The sequence below is a fragment of the Durio zibethinus genome, chromosome 27, assembly GCF_047325235.1.
Source record: "Durio zibethinus cultivar Kanyao isolate XHJ-2024 chromosome 27, ASM4732523v1, whole genome shotgun sequence".
In the NCBI taxonomy this organism is placed as follows: domain Eukaryota; kingdom Viridiplantae; phylum Streptophyta; class Magnoliopsida; order Malvales; family Malvaceae; genus Durio; species Durio zibethinus.
Genome location: NC_143188.1, coordinates 10,938,395 through 10,958,763, shown reverse-complemented (window position 1 = coordinate 10,958,763; position 20,369 = coordinate 10,938,395). Strand labels below are relative to the sequence as shown.

General features: G+C 27.8%; 2 protein-coding genes across 5 annotated transcripts; both read right to left on the bottom strand.

Moving 5' to 3' along the window:
- Nucleotides 1-335: 335 nt before the first annotated feature.
- Nucleotides 336-1,865, bottom strand: LOC111279293 (endochitinase EP3-like). Its single transcript, XM_022866312.2, has 2 exons — nucleotides 1,353-1,865; nucleotides 336-969 (listed from the first exon to the last, which is right to left on the bottom strand). The coding sequence occupies exons 1-2, from the start codon at nucleotides 1,768-1,770 to the stop codon at nucleotides 569-571; spliced, it is 819 nt and encodes a 272-aa protein (XP_022722047.2). The 5' UTR covers nucleotides 1,771-1,865; the 3' UTR covers nucleotides 336-568.
- A 1,104-nt stretch (nucleotides 1,866-2,969) lies between these two features.
- On the bottom strand, nucleotides 2,970-5,432 carry LOC111279294 (uncharacterized). 4 transcript variants are annotated; one of them, XM_089756147.1, is made up of 5 exons: nucleotides 5,222-5,359; nucleotides 4,859-4,932; nucleotides 4,664-4,766; nucleotides 4,412-4,484; nucleotides 2,970-3,366 (listed from the first exon to the last, which is right to left on the bottom strand). In XM_089756147.1, exons 3-5 carry the CDS (start codon nucleotides 4,736-4,738, stop codon nucleotides 3,212-3,214), a joined length of 303 nt encoding a protein of 100 aa, XP_089612273.1. In that variant the 5' UTR covers nucleotides 4,739-4,766; nucleotides 4,859-4,932; nucleotides 5,222-5,359; the 3' UTR covers nucleotides 2,970-3,211. The 4 variants fall into 4 exon arrangements, 3 of the variants coding, with proteins under 3 accessions (XP_089612273.1, XP_089612274.1, XP_089612272.1); XR_002688921.2 differs by lacking the exon at nucleotides 4,859-4,932 and having other exon boundaries at nucleotides 2,970-3,352; nucleotides 4,664-4,794; nucleotides 5,222-5,432; XM_089756148.1 differs by lacking the exon at nucleotides 4,859-4,932 and having other exon boundaries at nucleotides 5,222-5,362.
- Between the last annotated feature and the right edge of the window lie 14,937 nt (nucleotides 5,433-20,369).

Genomic DNA, 20,369 nt, shown 5'->3' with positions numbered 1-20,369 from the left:
AAAGAAAGTTATGATTTATTTTTGTTTTGTAAATGGTTATTCTAAACAATCAACGTATTAATATTGCTACTTTTATATTATTGTAGATCTAGCACTCTTCTGATCCCACCTGTTTCTCTTCATATTAATAATTGTAAATGCTTGATTTTGTTAAATTTTATTTTGTATTTTTTGTTATAATGCTTGATTTCTTTTATTGCGTTAGTTACTATCAATTTTGATTTTGAGGGTAAGACATTACCAAAGTTCCCATGCATAGTATCTTTTATTTAGAGTTTTTAAATTTAGGTTTCCCATATATGCATCTGTTCTATTCATCTGGATACTCTTAATAATTATGAACCCGCAGAGAAACGTGGGTATCAAACTATTATTAATATAATCAAAGAAGGGACAGATACTCGTCTAGTATGGGTTATATAAATTTCCCTTTATTCTATTGCAGGTCTCTTACTAGAAACCTTAGAAAATTTATTCTGGGAAAATTAGAAGCTACACGATAGGATCTGTAGCCTTCTAGTTGTACTGCTAGAAAAACAGCTGAAATGAACTCAAACTCTAGGGAACTCTAACAAGAAAGATTGGATCCAGGATCAACGCCAAATTGCCTGCAATAATCTGTGTAAAACCCAATTCGACGCTGAACCTTTTCTGGTTCTTGACCGCCACATTCACCTGGGCCATTGATGGCTTTGATCGTTTCTCCGAACCCTTGGCTGACGACAGAGTGGACAGCATTCATCCAGTACCACAATGCAGTTTTAAATGAGACAACAGGATCAGTGGCCACCATTTCAGGATTGTTCAATAAATTCAGAACCAGGGCATTTCCTGCTTTTCCATAATTAATGTTCCCTGTAAGCTGAATGGGTCCACGACCGTAGTAGGACTTCCCTGGGGCGCATGGGTACTCTGAACTGCTTTCACAGTAGCTGTTACTCTTGTCATTCTCTTCAGTAAAGCAGAAGTCTGCAAAAACAGGAACATTTGCTTAAGCAACATGGACAAATATATCAGACCTATGGTACTCGCACTCGAGGATGAGTGTCGAATATTGACGTGTCTGACATGGATAAGTTCACATTTTTCTAAGTTTTTCCATATATTTAGAGGGTCAGATCTCCATAGTCATATCAGTCAAATGTGTCTGATACAGCTACTTAGAGGAACAAAAATGAAGAGTGGAGCAACATGTAAGTACCGGACAAACTGATTTGAAATTATTATGATTAAGAATGCTATGAGATTAGAATTGTATAACTTAAAAGTTATAAATCAAACCAAGTGTTTACACATAATGAACTTAATTTTGTAAAAAATCCATGCTTTATTTAAAAGGAAAGAGAGCTTACGCTCAGTCTCATGGGTGGCATGGGCAAAAAAAGCAGCAATCTCGCGCTTGGAATCAACATCAGAACCTAATTTTCCAAAATCAGGAAACGAATCAAGTGCATTCAGAAACGCCTGCCGTGAATAAAATCTCTTCCCAACACAATCTGCACCAGCTTGATTGATTATCCCACCAAAGAATTCAGGTGAGACGATGGTGGCAACTGGAACACCGCTAGGAGAATTAGAGAAACAAGGGCCCTCTTTGCATCCTGTGCCACAATAGTCGTTGCCAAGACCGCAATAGCCATATTGGCTGCAGCACAAGTTTGGTGCACAACCACAGTTTTGAGCCAACGGATTTTGGGGCAAGGCAGCAGCAGCTAGAATTCCAACAACAACAGATGCTAGCAGATTTTTTCTAATAGTTAGGGACTCCATTACAAAAAAAATGATACCAAATTTTGTGGTGAGCAGACAGGTTGAGATACTGCATGTGTTATAGTGTGTCTGTCATAAATTTGAACAGGTAATATTTTCCAACACCGTGTGGGCGACGGGTCATGATCTAATTTGACTCGTCAATGCAAAGACTAGCTGTCTAGACTTCAAAAACCATACGAAAAGATTAGTGATTCGTTCATACGTTTCCTGGCGTGTCTTTCATCTTCAATGAATTAGGGATAACCATATCCCAACTCCTTCCACGTAGCATCATGTTTCCAGGAAAAAGCAACGGACCTTAGTCAACATCATTAAATTTCACAACTCTGTTCAGACTTTCACGATATTTAAGAGCTCAAGGCTGTAAGAGAGTCACTTTTCGGGTCCCAACATACGAGTTCTAGTAATTTTTTTTAAAAAAATTTTAATTTACTCTTAAATTTTTTACTTTTATATTTATCTGATAAAAAATTTATGCCCACAAATTTCGAACCCACAATCTTAAAAAATTAATTTCAACATCGTATCAATTAATCAAAAAGTCAATAGACACAAGTTATATTAATCGCCGGTTACATCAGGTATAGCTTTCCATACCTGGCATTGTTGTTGAAACATACTATCAAGTACATATTTCATTCAGTTAGGAATCCATGGATTTTTCATTGGGGGGTTGTGTTTTATTTGTCTATTTGCTTACGAATTGTCATTTGTGACATTTGGATTGGGTGCATCAAATCTTAGTTGGTATATAGACTTTGGTTGTATAAGATTTTATTTATTTATTTTTCATTACTAAATATTTTGTATGTGAAAACTAGATTAAAAGAGTAAACTTAATGTGATTCTTTTCTACTCCATGAAAATTAAACAAAGAAGGAAAAAAAAAAAAAAAGAGCCCAAATATTTGTGATATTAGCAATCTAAAAAATTGTTTGGACTGTGGAAAAAAAAGGAGAAAAAAAGATAGACGTCCAATATGGGTCATATTTGGGTTAATTTGGCAGCTGAGCCAGAGATGATGGATCACAACATCCAAACATGAAACATCCTAGCAGACCTCAAGACTCTAGAGAAAGGATTTGTGAAGTAACCATCTCATACAATTTTTCTCTAATATTTTATCACAACTAAGACGACATCAGTTGCTAAATTCAGGAAAGCAAAGTTGTGAAGGACTAACATGCAATAAACAATAAACAAAATCTCTAGCAAATCCTTTCATACCATTATCAGCCTGCTCAAAACAATCATCCATTGAAATCATACCTAAGGGGCATCCAAACAAAAGCCCAAGTCTTTAGTTACTGTAATGGCTTAAATTGAAACAAGTTTTAGATTTTTAAAGACAAAAGAACCTAGCATTCTCTAGATGAGATGAAAGCTGAAAAGCAAAGGAAGTGTATGCATTTGTACACAACCGTTGGTAAAAAATCCTTCACACCCTTTTCAGTTTCTTTGAACCGCCTTCTTTCTTATCCTCTGCAGCCTTTTTCCCGTCCTTTCTCTTTCTCTTCTTCAACGCAGTAATGTGAGCCTTAAGAATGGTGGCATATGAAGCTTGGAAGCACTGGTGATCCTGCGCTCCCACCTCTCCGACAAAGGTCAGTCCAAATATAGATAGACTTCCAGAACAAATAGACTAGTATTGCCCCATGAATTGCCCCATGAAACTATCAATTTTCAGCTTCCACATAAACAAATAGCTCATTTCACAAGAAAGGACTTGCATGTGAATGTAATAAGGAATCATTCCTGTTTTGGATTTTACATTCTTCGTTCTTTTATTTTTTACATATACAAATCTTCAGGTACATTGCAGAATAACATTTCTTGGCCAATTTTTAAATGACAAGGGAGATAGAGAAGAGAAAACTATACAACTAAGGATTCATCTGCCATAATTGTCTGTCATAAATTGATGGGATGATGAAAACTTCCAAGCCACAAACATTTAATGCCTCAAATACTCAGCAGGTCACAACCTAAGGTAGCCTAGGAATTGGAAAGCAACTTTGTTTCCTCCAAAAGGCCGATGTTTTTATTTGGTAAAATCACATGAAAAACCTCGTATTCTCTTTCTTAAACATCAACTTTTTGGGCATAGAATCATAAATTATTAGCCAATTATAATTACTTAAAATTTTCAAAGTAAAAATAACAGGACTGGCATAGTCAAAAGAAAATTTATTCAACTACTGTTAAGGCTATTATCATTTATATTAACACTTAAACAAATAAGTTGTTAGATCTGTTGTGTTCTCACCTAATAAAAAGGCAAATATATAGTTAATTGACAAATTTATCATTGCGCAAAGATGATAACTTCATAACAGGCAACTAGATACTTATTTTTCCATTGAATGCTAAACTATTTGACATCTGGTAAGACCGCAATCCTGATAAAAAACACATCAATTCAACTAGATGCATTCTTGTTGCCACCTAGGGTCAAAAACTACTTTTAAGTTTGATCATACTGCTAAAATTTACGTTTCTCACTTCATATAAAGATAAAAAAAAATATAAAGTGAAGAGCTGAGTCACACCAAATCAACATTTTACATAAAAGCTAATAAGTGGTGTTTGGTATAAATTATATACAATCAAATCATGGTTGCTATATTATTCATCATACCAGAATTACACAGCTCCAACCGGAGTTTCCAATCCATATGCAGTACCTTCCACGGAAATCGCAATTGGTTTATCTGCCACATATGAAAACAATGGGTCATATTTAAGAGCAATTCTACATACTCAACCAATGTATCCATCCCACCAGGCGAATGTATGATGAAAATCAACTGTTTTATCCATTGCATAAACAACAGTAGGAATTCTAAAACCAAATATGAAATAAATAAACACAAAAGGAAAAAGGGCATACCGAAGTAGAAATTATCTTTTTTTTTTCAATCAGTTGCACTAATAAGGCATCGGTATTCAATGGGTTGTCCAGCATTCTTCGTTTTGTTCCTTTGCACCTTAGTCTTCAACGATGTTAAGGAACACGAAAACCTAAAGCGTTAATAAAAATCCTACATATAAGACATCCGCAAGAAAAAAGTAACCCAAACACAACCTTTCTCAGTGCTACGCTCAAACATGCTTTTAAGTTCATTAAGAATAAGAAAAGGGTCTGGTTTGTAGAAGAACCTTGAAGAAAACAAAAATCAAACATAAAATCAGCATAATAAATCATATAAATAAGATCAAATGCCATCAAACTTCACTAAATCAAAACCCCGAACACATATTAAAAGAAAAAAACCCAATCAGAATTCAAAAGTGAATCATACTTTTCATGACACTGAATTCAATAAAATCCTTTGTAATTAAGCAAAAGCCCAAAATTTTTCCTTCAATTTTTTGAATTTAGAGAAAAGAAGAAAACCCAATACAAATAAATAAAAGAAAAAACGAAAAAGAGGGTGTCAAGAGTTACCATGATTAAGGCTTTGATTGAGCTCCAAAATCCCCAGAAAAGAAAAAAATGCAAGTCTTGTACCGTGGGTAGAGGACAGGCTAACAGCAGTGATAGAAAAATTGACTACAGGCGCCGTTTCAATCAAAGCTCAAACTGAAAATTGTCGCCGCGTCCGGGCCAAGCGTTTTTGCATACGTATTTTATACGTACCCTTTAAGTCTTTTGTAATACTTTTTTGTTTTCTCTCTTCAATTTTAAGGGCCAAGCTTCACAGTTTAATAAAAAAAAATACACCCTTATTTGGACTAAGCTGATATTGGGCTGTCCATTTGATCAATTTCAAGATCAACCTCGGTATTGGGTATTAGACTTGTCAACCTATCTAATTTTGAGCAAGATTTTTTAAAGTTCGAACTGGATCCAGCTCAAAGAATATTTTAGCATTAAATAAATATGTTTATTAATTTATTTTAAAATATATTTTCAATATATGACAAGGTCAATATTTGCACTTTCTTTAATTGAATTCGACTTTATTTCATTTTCTTAATTTTGCAAATAATTTTTTATAATGAAATTGACTATTGATTGAATAATTTAAATAATTTAGTAATTTTGGGGTTCAATGTTAATGTTATTAAGTTTGGAAGCATCGAATTCATAAGCAGATGATAATTGTTGAATATATTGAACTCATGTTATTTTTTATTATACTAAAATCTTTTTGTAGTTGTTATCTAATAAATTTGTTTAAGCGTTTCAAACTTAACTATTTGTTATTAAATGATTAACATAAATTCATTAAGTTTTAAGTTTGATCAAATACTTATAAAAAGCTAATCTAGTAGATGAAAAGAGTTTTGAATTGAATTTTATAAGACATTGTTCAAGGAATTACTTTGAAGCATAATGTGGATGGAGTTCATCTTGAAGTAAAACCAATATCAAAGATCAAGAATAACAAACTTTGAAAATTGTTTAAAACAAGTTGAATTGATTTAGAGAAACATTGAATTGAAGCAAATTGGAATGTAAGGATACAAGAAATGGCCAAGAAAAACACAATTCTATTAGGGCATTTAACTACCCTACAGCTTCTTTGTAATTGCTTAAGGGTAATTTCAAATCAAAAACAAAAAATGTCAAGGCATTCGATTGCTTGCATATGGCATTCGATTGCTTAAGAACACTTTTTGAAAACAAATGTTTACGAAAAGATAGAGCCTTCGATTGCCCGTAAATTGCATTTGATTGTCTAATGCCCAAATTTGAGGAAATCAAATCTTTAAAAACTTTATTTTTATTTTTGACAAAAGATCTTCTACTATCAATTTCCTAATCAATTTTCAAATGGTTAAAAAGTCTTTTTCACCTATACATCCATCCAAGAAGGTTGAAAAATGACATGAAATTAAGCAAAAACAAAGATAAAATCATTTTATTAAAAAATATCAAAGAATCTCTCTTTAAAGATTCAAGAGCTTTCATTCCTATCTTTTGAGTGAAATTTTGTAATGAACATTATCTGTGTTATTTGATCTTCAAGTGATCATAAACATATATTGTTTGTTTCAAAGTGAGGAGCACTTTATTTTTTGAGTGTAAGGATAGCACTTGAGTTGAGATTTCTACATCTTGTTTTTTAGCTTGGGATAGCTTGATTTTATAGAAATTTGATGACACTGTAATTCCATTGAATAGTGGATTCAAAAATCCTTGGTTAGGCTTGTCAAAGTTGTGGACTTGAGTTAAGAAAGGCCGAACCACTCTAAATCATGGTACATAAACTTCTTCCATCATTCAAGCACATTTAGTAACCTTTATTCTGTACTTTTATTCAATTTCATACACTTTCGATTCATTCATATTATTTTTAATAGTAAATGCCATTCACCCCCTTTAGCACATCCTACCTAGGACAAACAAGTGGTATTAAAACTAGTCTCTTGGTTTAGTTTAGCATCCTCCAAAAATGATCCATGGCATCAATAAGTGCTATTTTAAATTTTGTGAAAGGTTACTGCATTGATAGACCTCAACTTTTTGATGGAACAAATTATCAATATTGGAGAACAAGGATGTTTATTTACATTAAAGCTTGTGACTGCTAAGTGTGGGATGTTGTCATGGATGGTTTATAAGTGCCTATAAAGATTTCTCTCATAAATGGTGAGAAAATTCCTAAGGAAAGAAATGAGTGGATTGATGTACAAAAAAGAAGAGTGCAAACCAATTTCAAATCTATGATACTTTTCTTTGTGATCTCACCAAATTTAATAGAGTTTCAAATTACTTAATGGTAAAAGAAATTTTGAAAAAGCTAGAGGAATTCCGTAAAGAAACAAGAAAGGATGATTCATTTGAAGAAATATTTTGTTCAACCAGTGGTAAGATAAATGATAATGCTATTGGAAATGAAAGCCAATCTTTAAATGAACATCAATTAAGTATTATAGCCAATGATTATTTTGAGGTGACATTTACCCAATCTCGCTAAAGTTAACCCTTAGATGATTCATATGATAAATTGTTTAATGAATATGAAAATTTGTTTATGCTATGTTTGGATAGATATTAATAAAGGAAAGGAAAAGAAAAGAAATTAATGAAAGGAAAGTTTTTTAAAGGAAAGTAAAAGATACATGTATCCCTTGTTTGAATAATTTAAATTAATAAAAAAAAAGAAAGGAAAAGAAAGGAATTATAATAACCATTGTTTGGATAAATAGTGAAAAGAAAAAGAAATAATTCATTATAATATTTATTTTCAATTATAACTTTTTTTTTTTATAAATTAACGTATAATATACAAATATATCTTTATACTACCTAAGGTGTATAAACAAATTTTTTTAAACAAAATTGAGCATGTTTAATATGATAAAATATATTAACTAATTATTGATTTACTCTTAGTTTTGTTTTTAATTCAAACTTTTAATTTATTCTAATAATAATTTAGCTTATTTTGTTGTTAAGATTTGAAAAATCATAAAATATTTATAAACTGTGATATTATATAAAATACTCATAAAAGAAAATTATTTTTGTAGACAGTATCATTTGTATAATCAAATCTAATGTCATAATAAAAATATGGATATAATAATCTTTTTATAGAAATAAAATTTTTTTAACTTTCTTTTCCTTAGCTTTTCTCCTAAATTGAGGTATTAAAAAAATGATGATTATAAGGGAAACCAAAGGTTATTGAGTTTTTACCTTTTTTCTTTCCTTTAAATTAAAATTTATCCAAACAAAGGAAAGGAAACTAAAGGTTATTGAGTTTTCACTTTTTTTCTTTCCTTTAAATTAAAAATTTATCCAAACAAAGCAATGGTTTTTATGTTTCCATTACTTTTTTTATTTTTTTTTCCTTCCTCTCCCCTTAATCCAAACATAGTGTCAAGAATTTTGAAAAGCTTAATCATAGATGCAAAGATTTTAGAAAGGAAATTACATCACTTACATTAGATTTAGAGCATACAATAAAAGAGTATGATTTAATTGTTGAAAATAGAAATATTTTGCAAAAGGAGCTAGAACTTTCATAATCTGAAATTGAAGCTTTTAAATTAGAATTAGAGAGTAAGAATAAAGAATTACAAAATGTTCAAAATGAAAATTCTACTTTTAAAATTTCATTTGAATAGAATTCAAAGCAAAACATGAATATACATCCTAGAGTAAAGAAAAGATTTTTTTTCATATAAGCATAGAAGTTTTAATTCTTCATATCATTGTTATGTATGTGGTATGAAGGGTCATTTCTCATATGATTTGCTATTATAGAAATAATGATCTTCCTAAGATTAAAAGAGAATGGGTTCCAAAAAGGATCCCATGTTTTTATTAATCCACAAGGACCCATCAAGGTATGGGTACCTATTTCTGTAAAATAAAAATCTATATTTGTAGGTTAAGTAAGAGAAAATGAACAAAAATTTAAAGGTTCAACTAAAAGAAAGAGTAACAGCCATGGCATTTAGATAGTGGCTATTCAAGACACATGAATAGGGATGAAATATTAATGCCTAAAGCTTAAAAAAGATGAGTAAGAGTGTAACACATAATGACAACTTTAAAAGAATAATCCATGGAATTGAAACTATTGATAACATTTTTCTAACTCATATTAAATATGTTTTGTTTGATTATTATTTGATGTATTAAGAATCAGTTAATTATAACAAGAATTATTCTTTGAGAATATAATTTGCCAATTTTTTAAAAGAGGCTACTAGTACTTGCATTATTATATTTATGAAAAGTTAGTCCTATTGTCTCTTAAATGATTATATTCTAGCTAGGACAAAATTATTTGATGAATATTTGATTGACAATTTTTATTTGAACTTGAAATTTTTTTTGAAAAAAAAAATCTATACATATTGTTTTTGATAAGACTAATGCTACATTAAGAAAAGTAGTTTTTGTTTATAATCTTTCAAAATTTGAAATAGAGAAGTCAATAAGTGAAGAAGAAAAGAAAGAAAAAAAAAAAAAGAAAAAAAACTTCTTAAAAGTGTAAAGGTTTGTGATGAATGCTACACAAGAAGAGTAAGGCCAAGTTGAAAGGAATAAGGTGTTTAAACCTTAATTCCAAGGCCCATCAACTATCAATCATATAAAGCAAATTTGTTTTTAAAAACAAAATGGATGAGTTGGGAATTGTAAAGTTAAAGGATGGGATCTTTATTAACCAAACCTAATACATCAAGAAGATGTTTAAGAAGTTTAGCTTGCATAAAGCTAGGCTTAGTGGAAATCAAATAAGCCCTCTAGCAAAGGTTGATGAGGATGAGAAAAGAAAATGTGTGATCCAAGAAACTTTATAGAGGTATGTTCGGCTTACATCTTTATTCAAGAACAATAAACTTAAACATTCATGTCATTCATGATCATGTGATTGAAAATGACAAATCTATTGAATTTATTGATGCTTGGCATAATATTATGAGGTAATTTATTATCTTTAAGATGTTTGGGATGTTTAATCAACTAGTAACTCTTAGATGGTTAATTAATAGGTAATGAAAAACACCATGACTTGTTATTGACTAATCAAGCTTAATGGTGAATATTAGTCTTTGACTTGTGAAATTAATTTAATAGAGTACATCTTAGGTGTGTACTTTAGTTGGTTGACTAATAATGTTATTGAGTAATTGTTCATTAGTCCAAAAAATCAAGACAATCCCTTTTTCAAGTTTAATTCCTTATCTTGTGCTTAAGTGTTTGATTTTATCTAGAATTGTAAATCATGTTTGATGTGAATGATATTTGTGCTTAATCGATTATATTGTATTTGTGCACTAATTTAGGGAGAGATTTATTATGCACTTATTTAGGGGGAGCAATAGAATTTGTATATTTATATGATATATATTCATTTGAATATTTATGGATACTTATATGTTTTTGAAAATGTGTTCTTTATCATATTCTTTATTATTTTTGCTAATGACAAAGTGGCGAGAATACAAGTGTTTGTAATTCAATGCATATTTGAATTTTAAAAAAAATGTTATGATGCATATTCTTTTTAATACTCATTATTTCTCTACACAAAAAAATAGAAAAAATTTTTGAGAAGTTTTCTTTAGTGTGCTATATGTTTAGACAATGCCATATTTGAAGAGAAAAATGAAAATTATGGTTTATAGGTTTTTATGTCTTGGATATATGTTTTTACCCTTGTTTTAAATTTATTACCATTTTTTTTATTATGATAAAAAGGGCAGAGAAATATATGTTTGGTGTGATATCCATATTTTCATTCTAATGCTTTTAAATGACATAAATTTTGCATATGGTATATGTTTAAGAGGAGATTATTAAGTCTATTGAATTTATATTATTTTTTATGATACTAAAACCATTTTATAGTTATTGTCTAACAAGTTTGTTTAAGCATGCCAAGCTTAACCATTTGTTATCAAATGATTAACACAATTTTATGAAGGTTTAAGCTTGATCAAATACTTATGAAAGGCTAATCTAGTAGATGAAAAGAATTTTGGATTGAATTTTGTAAGAAATTGTTCAAGGAATTACTTTAAAGCATAGTGTGGATGGAGTTCATCTTAAAGTAAAACCAATGATCAAAGGTAAATAGGAACAACCTTTGAAGATTGTTTAAATCAAGTAGAATTGATTTGAAGAAACATTAAAGCAAATGGAATGAAAGGATGAAAGAAAGGCCAAGAAAAACACAACTTTGTTAGGGCATTTGACCAATTTTCAACAGCTTTGCAACTACCCATGGGTAATTTCAAATCAAAAGCAAAATGTGTTAAGGCATTTGACTACTTGTATATGGCATCTGACTTTTTAAGAACACTTTCTAAAATAGAAGCTTATCAAAGAATAAAGCATTCGATTGCTAGCATATGGCATTCGTTACCTTGATTTTCGAAAATCAAATCTCTAATGGCTCTATTTATTTTTGGCAAGAGTTCTTCTACTATCAATGTCCTAATCAATTTTCAATGGTTAGAAAGTCTCTTTCACCTATAAATCCATCCAATAAGACTAAAAAACAACATAGAACTGAGCAAAAAACAAATATCAAAGTATTTCATTCAAAAAGATTAAAGAATCTTTTTTCAAAAAGTTAAAAGCTTTCATTCCTATCTTTTGAGAGAAATTTTATAGTGACCTTTATTTGTTTAGTCTAATTTTCAAGTGATCATAAATATATTATTGTTTGTTTCAAAGTGTGATGAGTACTTTTGTTTTTTAGTGTGACCATAACACTTAGGTTGGGATTTGTACATTTTGTTTTTGAGCTTGCGATAAATTAGTTTTGTAGAATCTTGGTGGAAGTTGTAATTTCATTAATTAATGGATTTAAAAATCCTTGAGTGGGTTTGTCTAGGTAGTGGAGTGAGTCATGAAGGTTCGAACCATTTTAAATCATGGTGCATTAATTTCTTTCATCATTCAAGCACGTTGGGTGATCTTTTAATTTTTTGCACTTTCGATTCATTCATATTATTTTCAATAAAAAGTGTTATTCACCCCTAACTAGCACATTGTACTTAGGACTAACAACAATGCAATAATCTTTAATGGTGCTAAGATTGTTTTCAAGTCAAGTACCAAAAATAGGTGTATCAAAGCCAAGTTTGAGATTGTCATAATGTGATCATGAAGCAAAATTTAAAGATTATGGTTCAATTTACGAGATTCATTTCTTCAAATTATGCTTGTGAGATCGATCAAACATATGCAAAAAGAGATTTTTTGCAACAAAATGTCAATTAGAGGTGGAGTAATTCTACATCTGTTATTGGCTTTTATTTTTACAAGTAAAAAAAAAACATTTAGGTACAATAATAAATAAAATTTTTGAGAAATTATATATAAAATATATAATTTTTTAATAATAAAATGCATTAGTCTATTTTTATAAAGATTGATTATGTTATCACGTTTATATTTTAATTATTTAGTCATTTTAGTTAATTAATAATGTTAGTTATTTTTCAAAAATTACTTGAAAAAATTATAAATAATAAAAATATCAATCAAATGGATTGAAAAGTTTTTTTTTTATATTAGTTTCACATCTAATGCTTAAAATTGTATAGAACGAAAAAGGGAGAGAGTATCTATGTGGCACCTTTCATTTCCTCCATTCTCAATTTTTTATTTCATTAAATTTGTTTTTTGTTTTTAACTTATTTATTTTTAATTAGATAAATTTTGTAAAAAAAAGTCAATGAAGATAGGGATGATGAAAGAATCCTATTTGATTGGTTTTGATTCACATCGATCTAATTTAAATGCATTTTTAAAAAAAATTGTAATCAAATCGAGTTTTTTTAAATAAGATCAAATTGAAGATGGATTTAAGATATTCCGTCCTATCTTAGGGGCTTACATGGCATCTCCTTTTTTTTAATTTTCTTTTTTTTTAAGCTTTTGCTTTTTTTACTTTTTGTTGTTTTTTTTAGAAAATTTTTTTTATTTTTGTTTTTTATTAGATAAATTTTGTACTAAAGAGGTTAATTGAAATAAAAATGATAAAATAACTCGTATTCAATGCATTTTGATTCACTTTAATTCAATTGGTGCATTTTTTTTTTAATTTGGGATAATTGAGTTGAGTTTTTTTTTTTTTTAAATTGAACTCGGGTTAGAGCAACGTTTTGTGTATACATCTCAACCTTAATATATAAAATGATATTTTATTAATTATTTAATTCTATATTTATATATTATTAAAAAAATATTATTTAATATTTTAATTTAATAAATTTACGTGCTATCTAATTTTGCTTTTTGTATTTTTTTGTTTTTAAAATTTTATTTATTAGATAAATTTTATAAAGAAAAAAATAAATGTAGGAATGACAAAAAATTCTATATCCAATGGATTTTGATTTGTCAGGATCTTTTCAATGTGTTTTTTTTTTAAATAAAGATTGGGTTAAATTTACTTTTTTGAACAAATTTGGTCAAGTTAGTATCAAATTTGGGATATTTTGCCGCAACTCTCGTCGAGATATATAAACATATATATTTTATTATTTATTTAATTTATGTTTAATATATTTATTATGTTAATAAAGATATTATTTAATGCTTTAATTTAATAAAAACTAAATATATATATAATTAAATTATAATTTATATTAACAAATAAATACACTTATATTTATTTAAATATTATTATTTATTAAAATTTGATATAAAAAATTTACTTCTCTCATATTTAATATATTATTTAAAAATTAAAAATTATTTCGTAACTAAAGGCAGTCCAATTTTAATGCAATTAATAACCTAAACTTAGCGTGTAAAAAAAGTAATCACAATAGCGAAAGTAAAATGATTAATGACACTTTTGAAACCAACAAAAAAAAAAAAAACCATAGCACAAAGACTTACTAGTCTTTGCTTTTCGAACTAATCATTCTATTATTAAAATAGAGATAATTTTTCTACCATGGTACCGATCATTTTCCCATGTCATGTTACTTTAAACTTGTGTTTTATAATTTCCAAGTATAAGACAAATAATTTGTTGTCGATATTATACAAAATTCCACAATGTACTCTATGGGGTTGGTTGATTGGTTGGTCTTTTATTGAAAATTACAAGCTCCTCTTGAACTACACAAGATAAGTAGCACCATAAACATTTCCTTAAACATTATCTTAAATTTTCGATTGTTCTATTTTTATTTTTGGTGAGAGATTTTCTATTATTAATATTTCAATTAATTTTTAAACGGTTAAAAAGTCTCTTTCACCTATAAATCCATCTAATAAGATAGAAGAACAACATGAAATCAAACAAAAACAAAGATCAAAGTATTTCATTAAAAAAAAATCAAAGAATCTTTCTTCAAAGAGTTAAAAGCTTTCATTCTTATCTTTTGAGTGAAATTTTGTAATGAGTTTTATTTGTATAATCTAAGCTTCGAGTGATCATAAGCATATTATTATTTGTTTCAAAGTGTGAAGAGTACTTTGGTTTTTTAGTGTGAAGATAATACTTAAGTTGGATTTGTACATATTGTTTTTGAGCTTGGATAGCTTAGTTTTTTAGAAACTTGGTGGAAGCTGTAATTATAGCGAATAATGTATTCAAAATCTATGGGTGGACTTGTCAAGGTAATGGACATTAATCAATGAGGGTAGAAACACTTTAAATCGTGATGTATCAACTTCTTCTATTATTCAAGCACATTTGGTGATCTCTATTTTTTGCTTTAATTCAATCTTCTTCACATTCAATTCATTCAAATTATTTCCAATAAAAAGTGTTATTCAACCTTATCTAGCACCTCATAGTTGGGACTAACAACAATGCGAAAGTCTTTAATGGTGCTAAGATTGTTCTTGAGTCAAGAGCAAAAAATAAGTGTATCAAAGCCAAGTTTGAGACTATCATAATGTGATCATGAAGTATAATGCAAATATGATGATTCAATTTGCATGATTTATTGTTGCAAATTGTGTTTATGAGATCAAACATATGCAAGAAGAGATATGCTAAAAGATTTGCTGCAAAAAATGTTAATTGCGGGTTGAGTAATTCTACATTTTGTTACTTTCATTTATTTTTAAAAGAAAAAAAAGCACGTTGACATACAATATTAGATAAAATTTTTGAGAAGTTATATAGAAAATATATAATTTTTTAATAACAAAATGCATTACTCTATTTTTATTTAGATTGGTTATGCTTTTAATTTTATATTTTAATTATTTATCATTTCAATTAAAGATGTAATCGAGTTAAGTTGAGTCAAGTCGAGCCGATACATTGAAATGCTTGAGCTCGAGCTTGATTCAAAAATAAAAGTTTGAAACTCGACTTAAACTTGATCAAGTTTTATTTTTCAAACTCGAGCTCAACTCGAGGGAAAACTCAAGTTGAGGTCGAGCTTGCTTAGCTTGAATCATATTAGAAAATTTGTGATTTATTCATTCTCCACAAAACAAAAATCAGAATAACAAAAAAAAATCACAAAATCTTTTGTGAATCGTTTCAAATATTTGAAAAAAAGCATAAAAATTCAAAACAATAAAAGCAATTTAAAGAAAAGAATAACATAAAAGAAGGAAAATCAAATCACATGCCATCCTTTTAAGTAACCATCCAATCACAAGATAATATCAACAATTTAACAATATTGTTCACACATTTTGTCACAAAAATATATTCAAATATTACAAATGTCCAGAAAAAAATACTATAAATACCATAAATACCCAAAAAAACAAATCAAAAAGTTAGGAAAAAAAAAGATTAGAGATGTTAGAAAGGATGGTTGTCCCTATCGGGATGCGATTTTGACTTAGAACATTTGATTGATTTGTGTTTTTGCTTCTTACAAGTTATCACCAACCCTCTGAGCATAGTTTGTGGTAGGGAAAGCCTTTCATGTAAGAGTTAGAGTAGGAACATGACAAGAGAGATTTAAAGAAAGTAAAAGAAAAGTGGGGGAGAAAGTGAAAAAGGTAGCATTATTTAGGGAGGGCGAGTGAGTAAAGAGGTAGCGTTGTTCAGAGGGGGAGAGCTTGAGAGTGAAAGACAAAAAGAATAGATTTAGGGCTTCTAGTTTTAGGTTTTTTATCTCTAATTTGACTCGCTCGATAAATCGAGTTATTCGACCTTAAGCTCAACTTAACAATAATTGAGTTAAATTTGAGTTTTTTTTTTTAACTAAATCTAAATAGCTTGTGAATATAAATGTATTATTTACACTCTTAATTTCAATCAATTAATAACGCAAATGCTATTTATTATTTTTCAACAATTATTCACAAAAATTATAAATAATAAAAGTATCAATAAAATGGAAAGAGAAGTTTATTTTATATATTATTTTCACATCTAATACGTAAAGTTGTAAAAAAGGAAAGGAGACGGTGTCTATATATGTGGCACCCTAGACATCTTATCCTTTCCTCCATTATCTATTTTTTATTTTATTTTTTATTAAATTTATTTTTATTTTTACTTTTTTATTAAATAAAATTTGTTAAAAAAGTCCATAGAGATAAGGATGATAAAACAATCCTATGTAATTGGTTTAATTCACACCGATCTAACATAAGTGTGTTTTTTTTTTTTTTAAATCAAGATTGAATTGAAAATTTTCTTTTCAACAAGGTCAAGTTGAAGATAATTTAAAATGTTTTGTTTCATCTTGAGTGCTTATGTAGTGTAGACACTCCATTTTATCTGAGATAAAAATCAAGTTATAGCTGTAAATTGAGCTCGATTAGGAACCTTCAAACCTAATAGGAAAAATTTTAATTTTAATTTGATTTGATTTAATTTTTTATTTAATTTTACTTTATTCTTAAAAAGTAAAAAAAAAAAAGTCAAAAAGTCCCCAAAAAAGTAAAAAAAAAAAAAAGGTAAAAAAAAGAAGAAAATAAAAAAACAAGGGATTGGAGATTTGATCTCAGATTTGATTATGGATAATTTTTAGGCTTAATTCATGCAATTAATCATAGAATAAAATCATAATCTCATATTTGATTTATTTTTCAGGATTGAAAAGGATTCAAATTCTATAAATTAAACATATAAAAATTAGTAAGGGAGGCACAAATGATAGGGAAAAACTATAAAAAAAATAAAAATCAAGAGGTTTTGGATTTGTTCTAGGTTTTCTGGGTTTGTATTTTTTAATTAGGTTTTTTTTTTGGGATTATAAGAAGTTTTTAGGGTTTTGATTTTTTTTTTTTATATTTTTTATCTTTAAGATTTTTGATTGTTTGTGTTTTGAGTTCTTGGGCTTTAGGAAAGTGATTTTAATTGTGGGTTGATGAATTTTTTTTTTTTTTTTAGTTTTGGCTTGAATTGTTGGGATTAAATTTGAATTTCTGGGTTTGGATGAGTTATGATTTTTTTTTGGATTTTTAAGAACTTTTTAGTGAAGCTTTGAAGCTTTCGGTGAAGATCATGGTGGTCGGATGGATTGTGGTGGCCGGATTATGAGAAGTTAGGGTTATTTTTTGGTAGGTTTAAAGTTTCTTACACCGTTGAATTTTTAAATTTTTGGAATTGCTTGAGGTTTTCAGTTGGGATTTTTTTTAGAGAGAAAGCAAAGGTTTTCTAGAGCGAGAAATGGGAGAAGAGTATTCTAAGAAAAGGAAGAAAATTTTGCTTTTAAACCCACATCAAAATGGTAGCGTTTTGAAAACACTTGACTAGCATGAACTCACGTGGATCTGTGCTTTGACCTGTCTGGCGACTTGATCTAATCATAGGTTTTTTTTTTCTATTCGATTTGATTTGATTTGATTTGATTTTTTTCATTTTATGTTATTTCTTATTTTTTTCTCCTTTATTCTAATTGAGTGATTAGATTAAATAGGAAAAAAAGAAATTTGGTAAAATTATTTGTAATGCTTTTATTTATCTTTTTACATGATTATTTATTTATTGCATGATTACATATTTAATTATATTCTTGCATGATGATATTATTTTTGCATGATTATTATTATTGTGTGACATATTATATTATCTTGCATGATAATTATTTGCATGATAATTTTTGTTTATTTTAATTACTTTTTTTTTCAAATTTAAAAAAAGGTTTTTTTAAAATAATTTTCAATCATACCAAATTATTAGAGAATTTAAATCTTAAATTTAGTCTTACCAAACTATTTAAGGACTTAATAATTTTCTTGAAAAAAATATTTTTTAAAATCTTATCAACATATTAGAGGATAATTATTGATGAAAAATCTTACTAACATATTAGAAGATATTTCTAAAAGTAAACTATTTTCATAAATAAATAAAATTTCAATCCTATTAATATATTGGAAGATGATATTTAACAAAAAATCTTACCAATATATTGGAACATATTTTTTAGAATAAATTATTTTTACAAATAAAATTTTTTTATAACAAAAAAAGATTAAAGAAATCCAACAATGGAGCCTCTTCAGAGTGAGATATTAGTCTCAATGAATACTTATGAGGTGAAAAAATTATCTTAAATTGCTACCAAACTATTAGAGTAATTTTAAGATCAATTTTTAATAATTAGCTATTTGGTCAACTACAAAGAGACTTTACAGCTTAGATAATTTGAAATCAAACTGATACTATCTTTTGAATTAGCGCTGTGAGGGTGCTGCAATATTTCTTACACATATCTATACTCTCAAACTTAAAATATGGTTTGTAAACTAGAATCTACATTTTAAAGATATTTGAATTAAGTTTGAGATTTCTCTTTAAAATAAGACAAATTCAGTTAAATGGCTAATTACATTTAAACAAAAAATATTTGTGGTGACTCATAAAATTAATGTTTAACGATAGGTCTATGGATTTATATGTTATGATATGTGGCATCTTCGTTTTTCTTATTTTCTTTGTTTTTTTTTTTTAACATTTGCTTTTTATTTTCTTTATTTTCTTTTTTAAAATATTGTTTTATTTTTACTTTTTATTACATAAATTTTGTACTAAAAAAGTTAATTGAGATAGAGATGATAAAATAACTCTATATCTGATATGTTGTAATTCATCGCGATCTAATTAATGTGCTTTTTTTTTTTAAATTCAAGATAATTGAATTGAATTTTTTTTAAATTGAATTTGGTTCAAAATAAAGTTTTAGGTATCAAGCCTCGGCCTTGATATATATATATAATATTTGATTATTTACTTAAATCTATATTTATATATTATTCAAAAATATTATTTAATACCTTAATTTAATAAATTTACATGCTAACCCATTCGGCTTTTTCTTTATTATTTTCTTTTTTTAATTTGATTTATTAGATAAATTTTGTAAAAAAAAAAATCAATGGATGTAAGGATTATAAAATAACCTATATCTGATAGATTTTGATTCATCCTGATCCAATTGATACAAATTTTTTTAAATAAGTATTGTATTAAGTTTTGTCTTGTTGAACAATTTGAATCAAATTGGGATCAGATTTAGGGTATTTTGCCTCGACTCTTCTTAGAATATATAAAAATATATTTTTTATTATTTATTTAATTTATATTTATATTAATAAAGATATTATTTGATATTGTAATTTAATAAAAAACTTCATTTATATATAATTAAATTATAATTTTTATTAAAAAATAAATATCTTTCTATTCATCTATATATTGGCATCTATTAAAATTTAGCATAATATTTTTACTTATTTTATATTTAAAATATAATTTTAAAAAATTATCTTACAATAAAACTCGAATCTAGTTCTAATGTAATTAATAATCCAGATTTAACGTGTAAAAAAATATAATCACAATTGCGAGAGTAAAATAGTTCAGGATTTTTTTTTTTTTGAAACCAATAAAATAAATCATAGTACAATGACTTACTAGCCTTTGCTCTTTGGACTAATCATTCTAATATTAGCATAGAGATAATTTTTCTTCTATGGTACCCATCATTTTCCCTTGTTGGTCCTTTATTGGAAATTATAAGTAGCGCTTGAACTACGCAAGATAACTAGCACCGTAGCACCATTTTTTCCTTGTAACAAACCACTTCCTTAAACACTATTTCAAAGATCAATGATCACTATTGTAATGCTTCTTCTTGTGTTTTTCCCTCTAGCAACTGTCAACGTTAGTTTCACTAACGGAAGCTCCCATAATATTGGTTGTATTGAGAGTGAAAAACAAGCCCAGTTA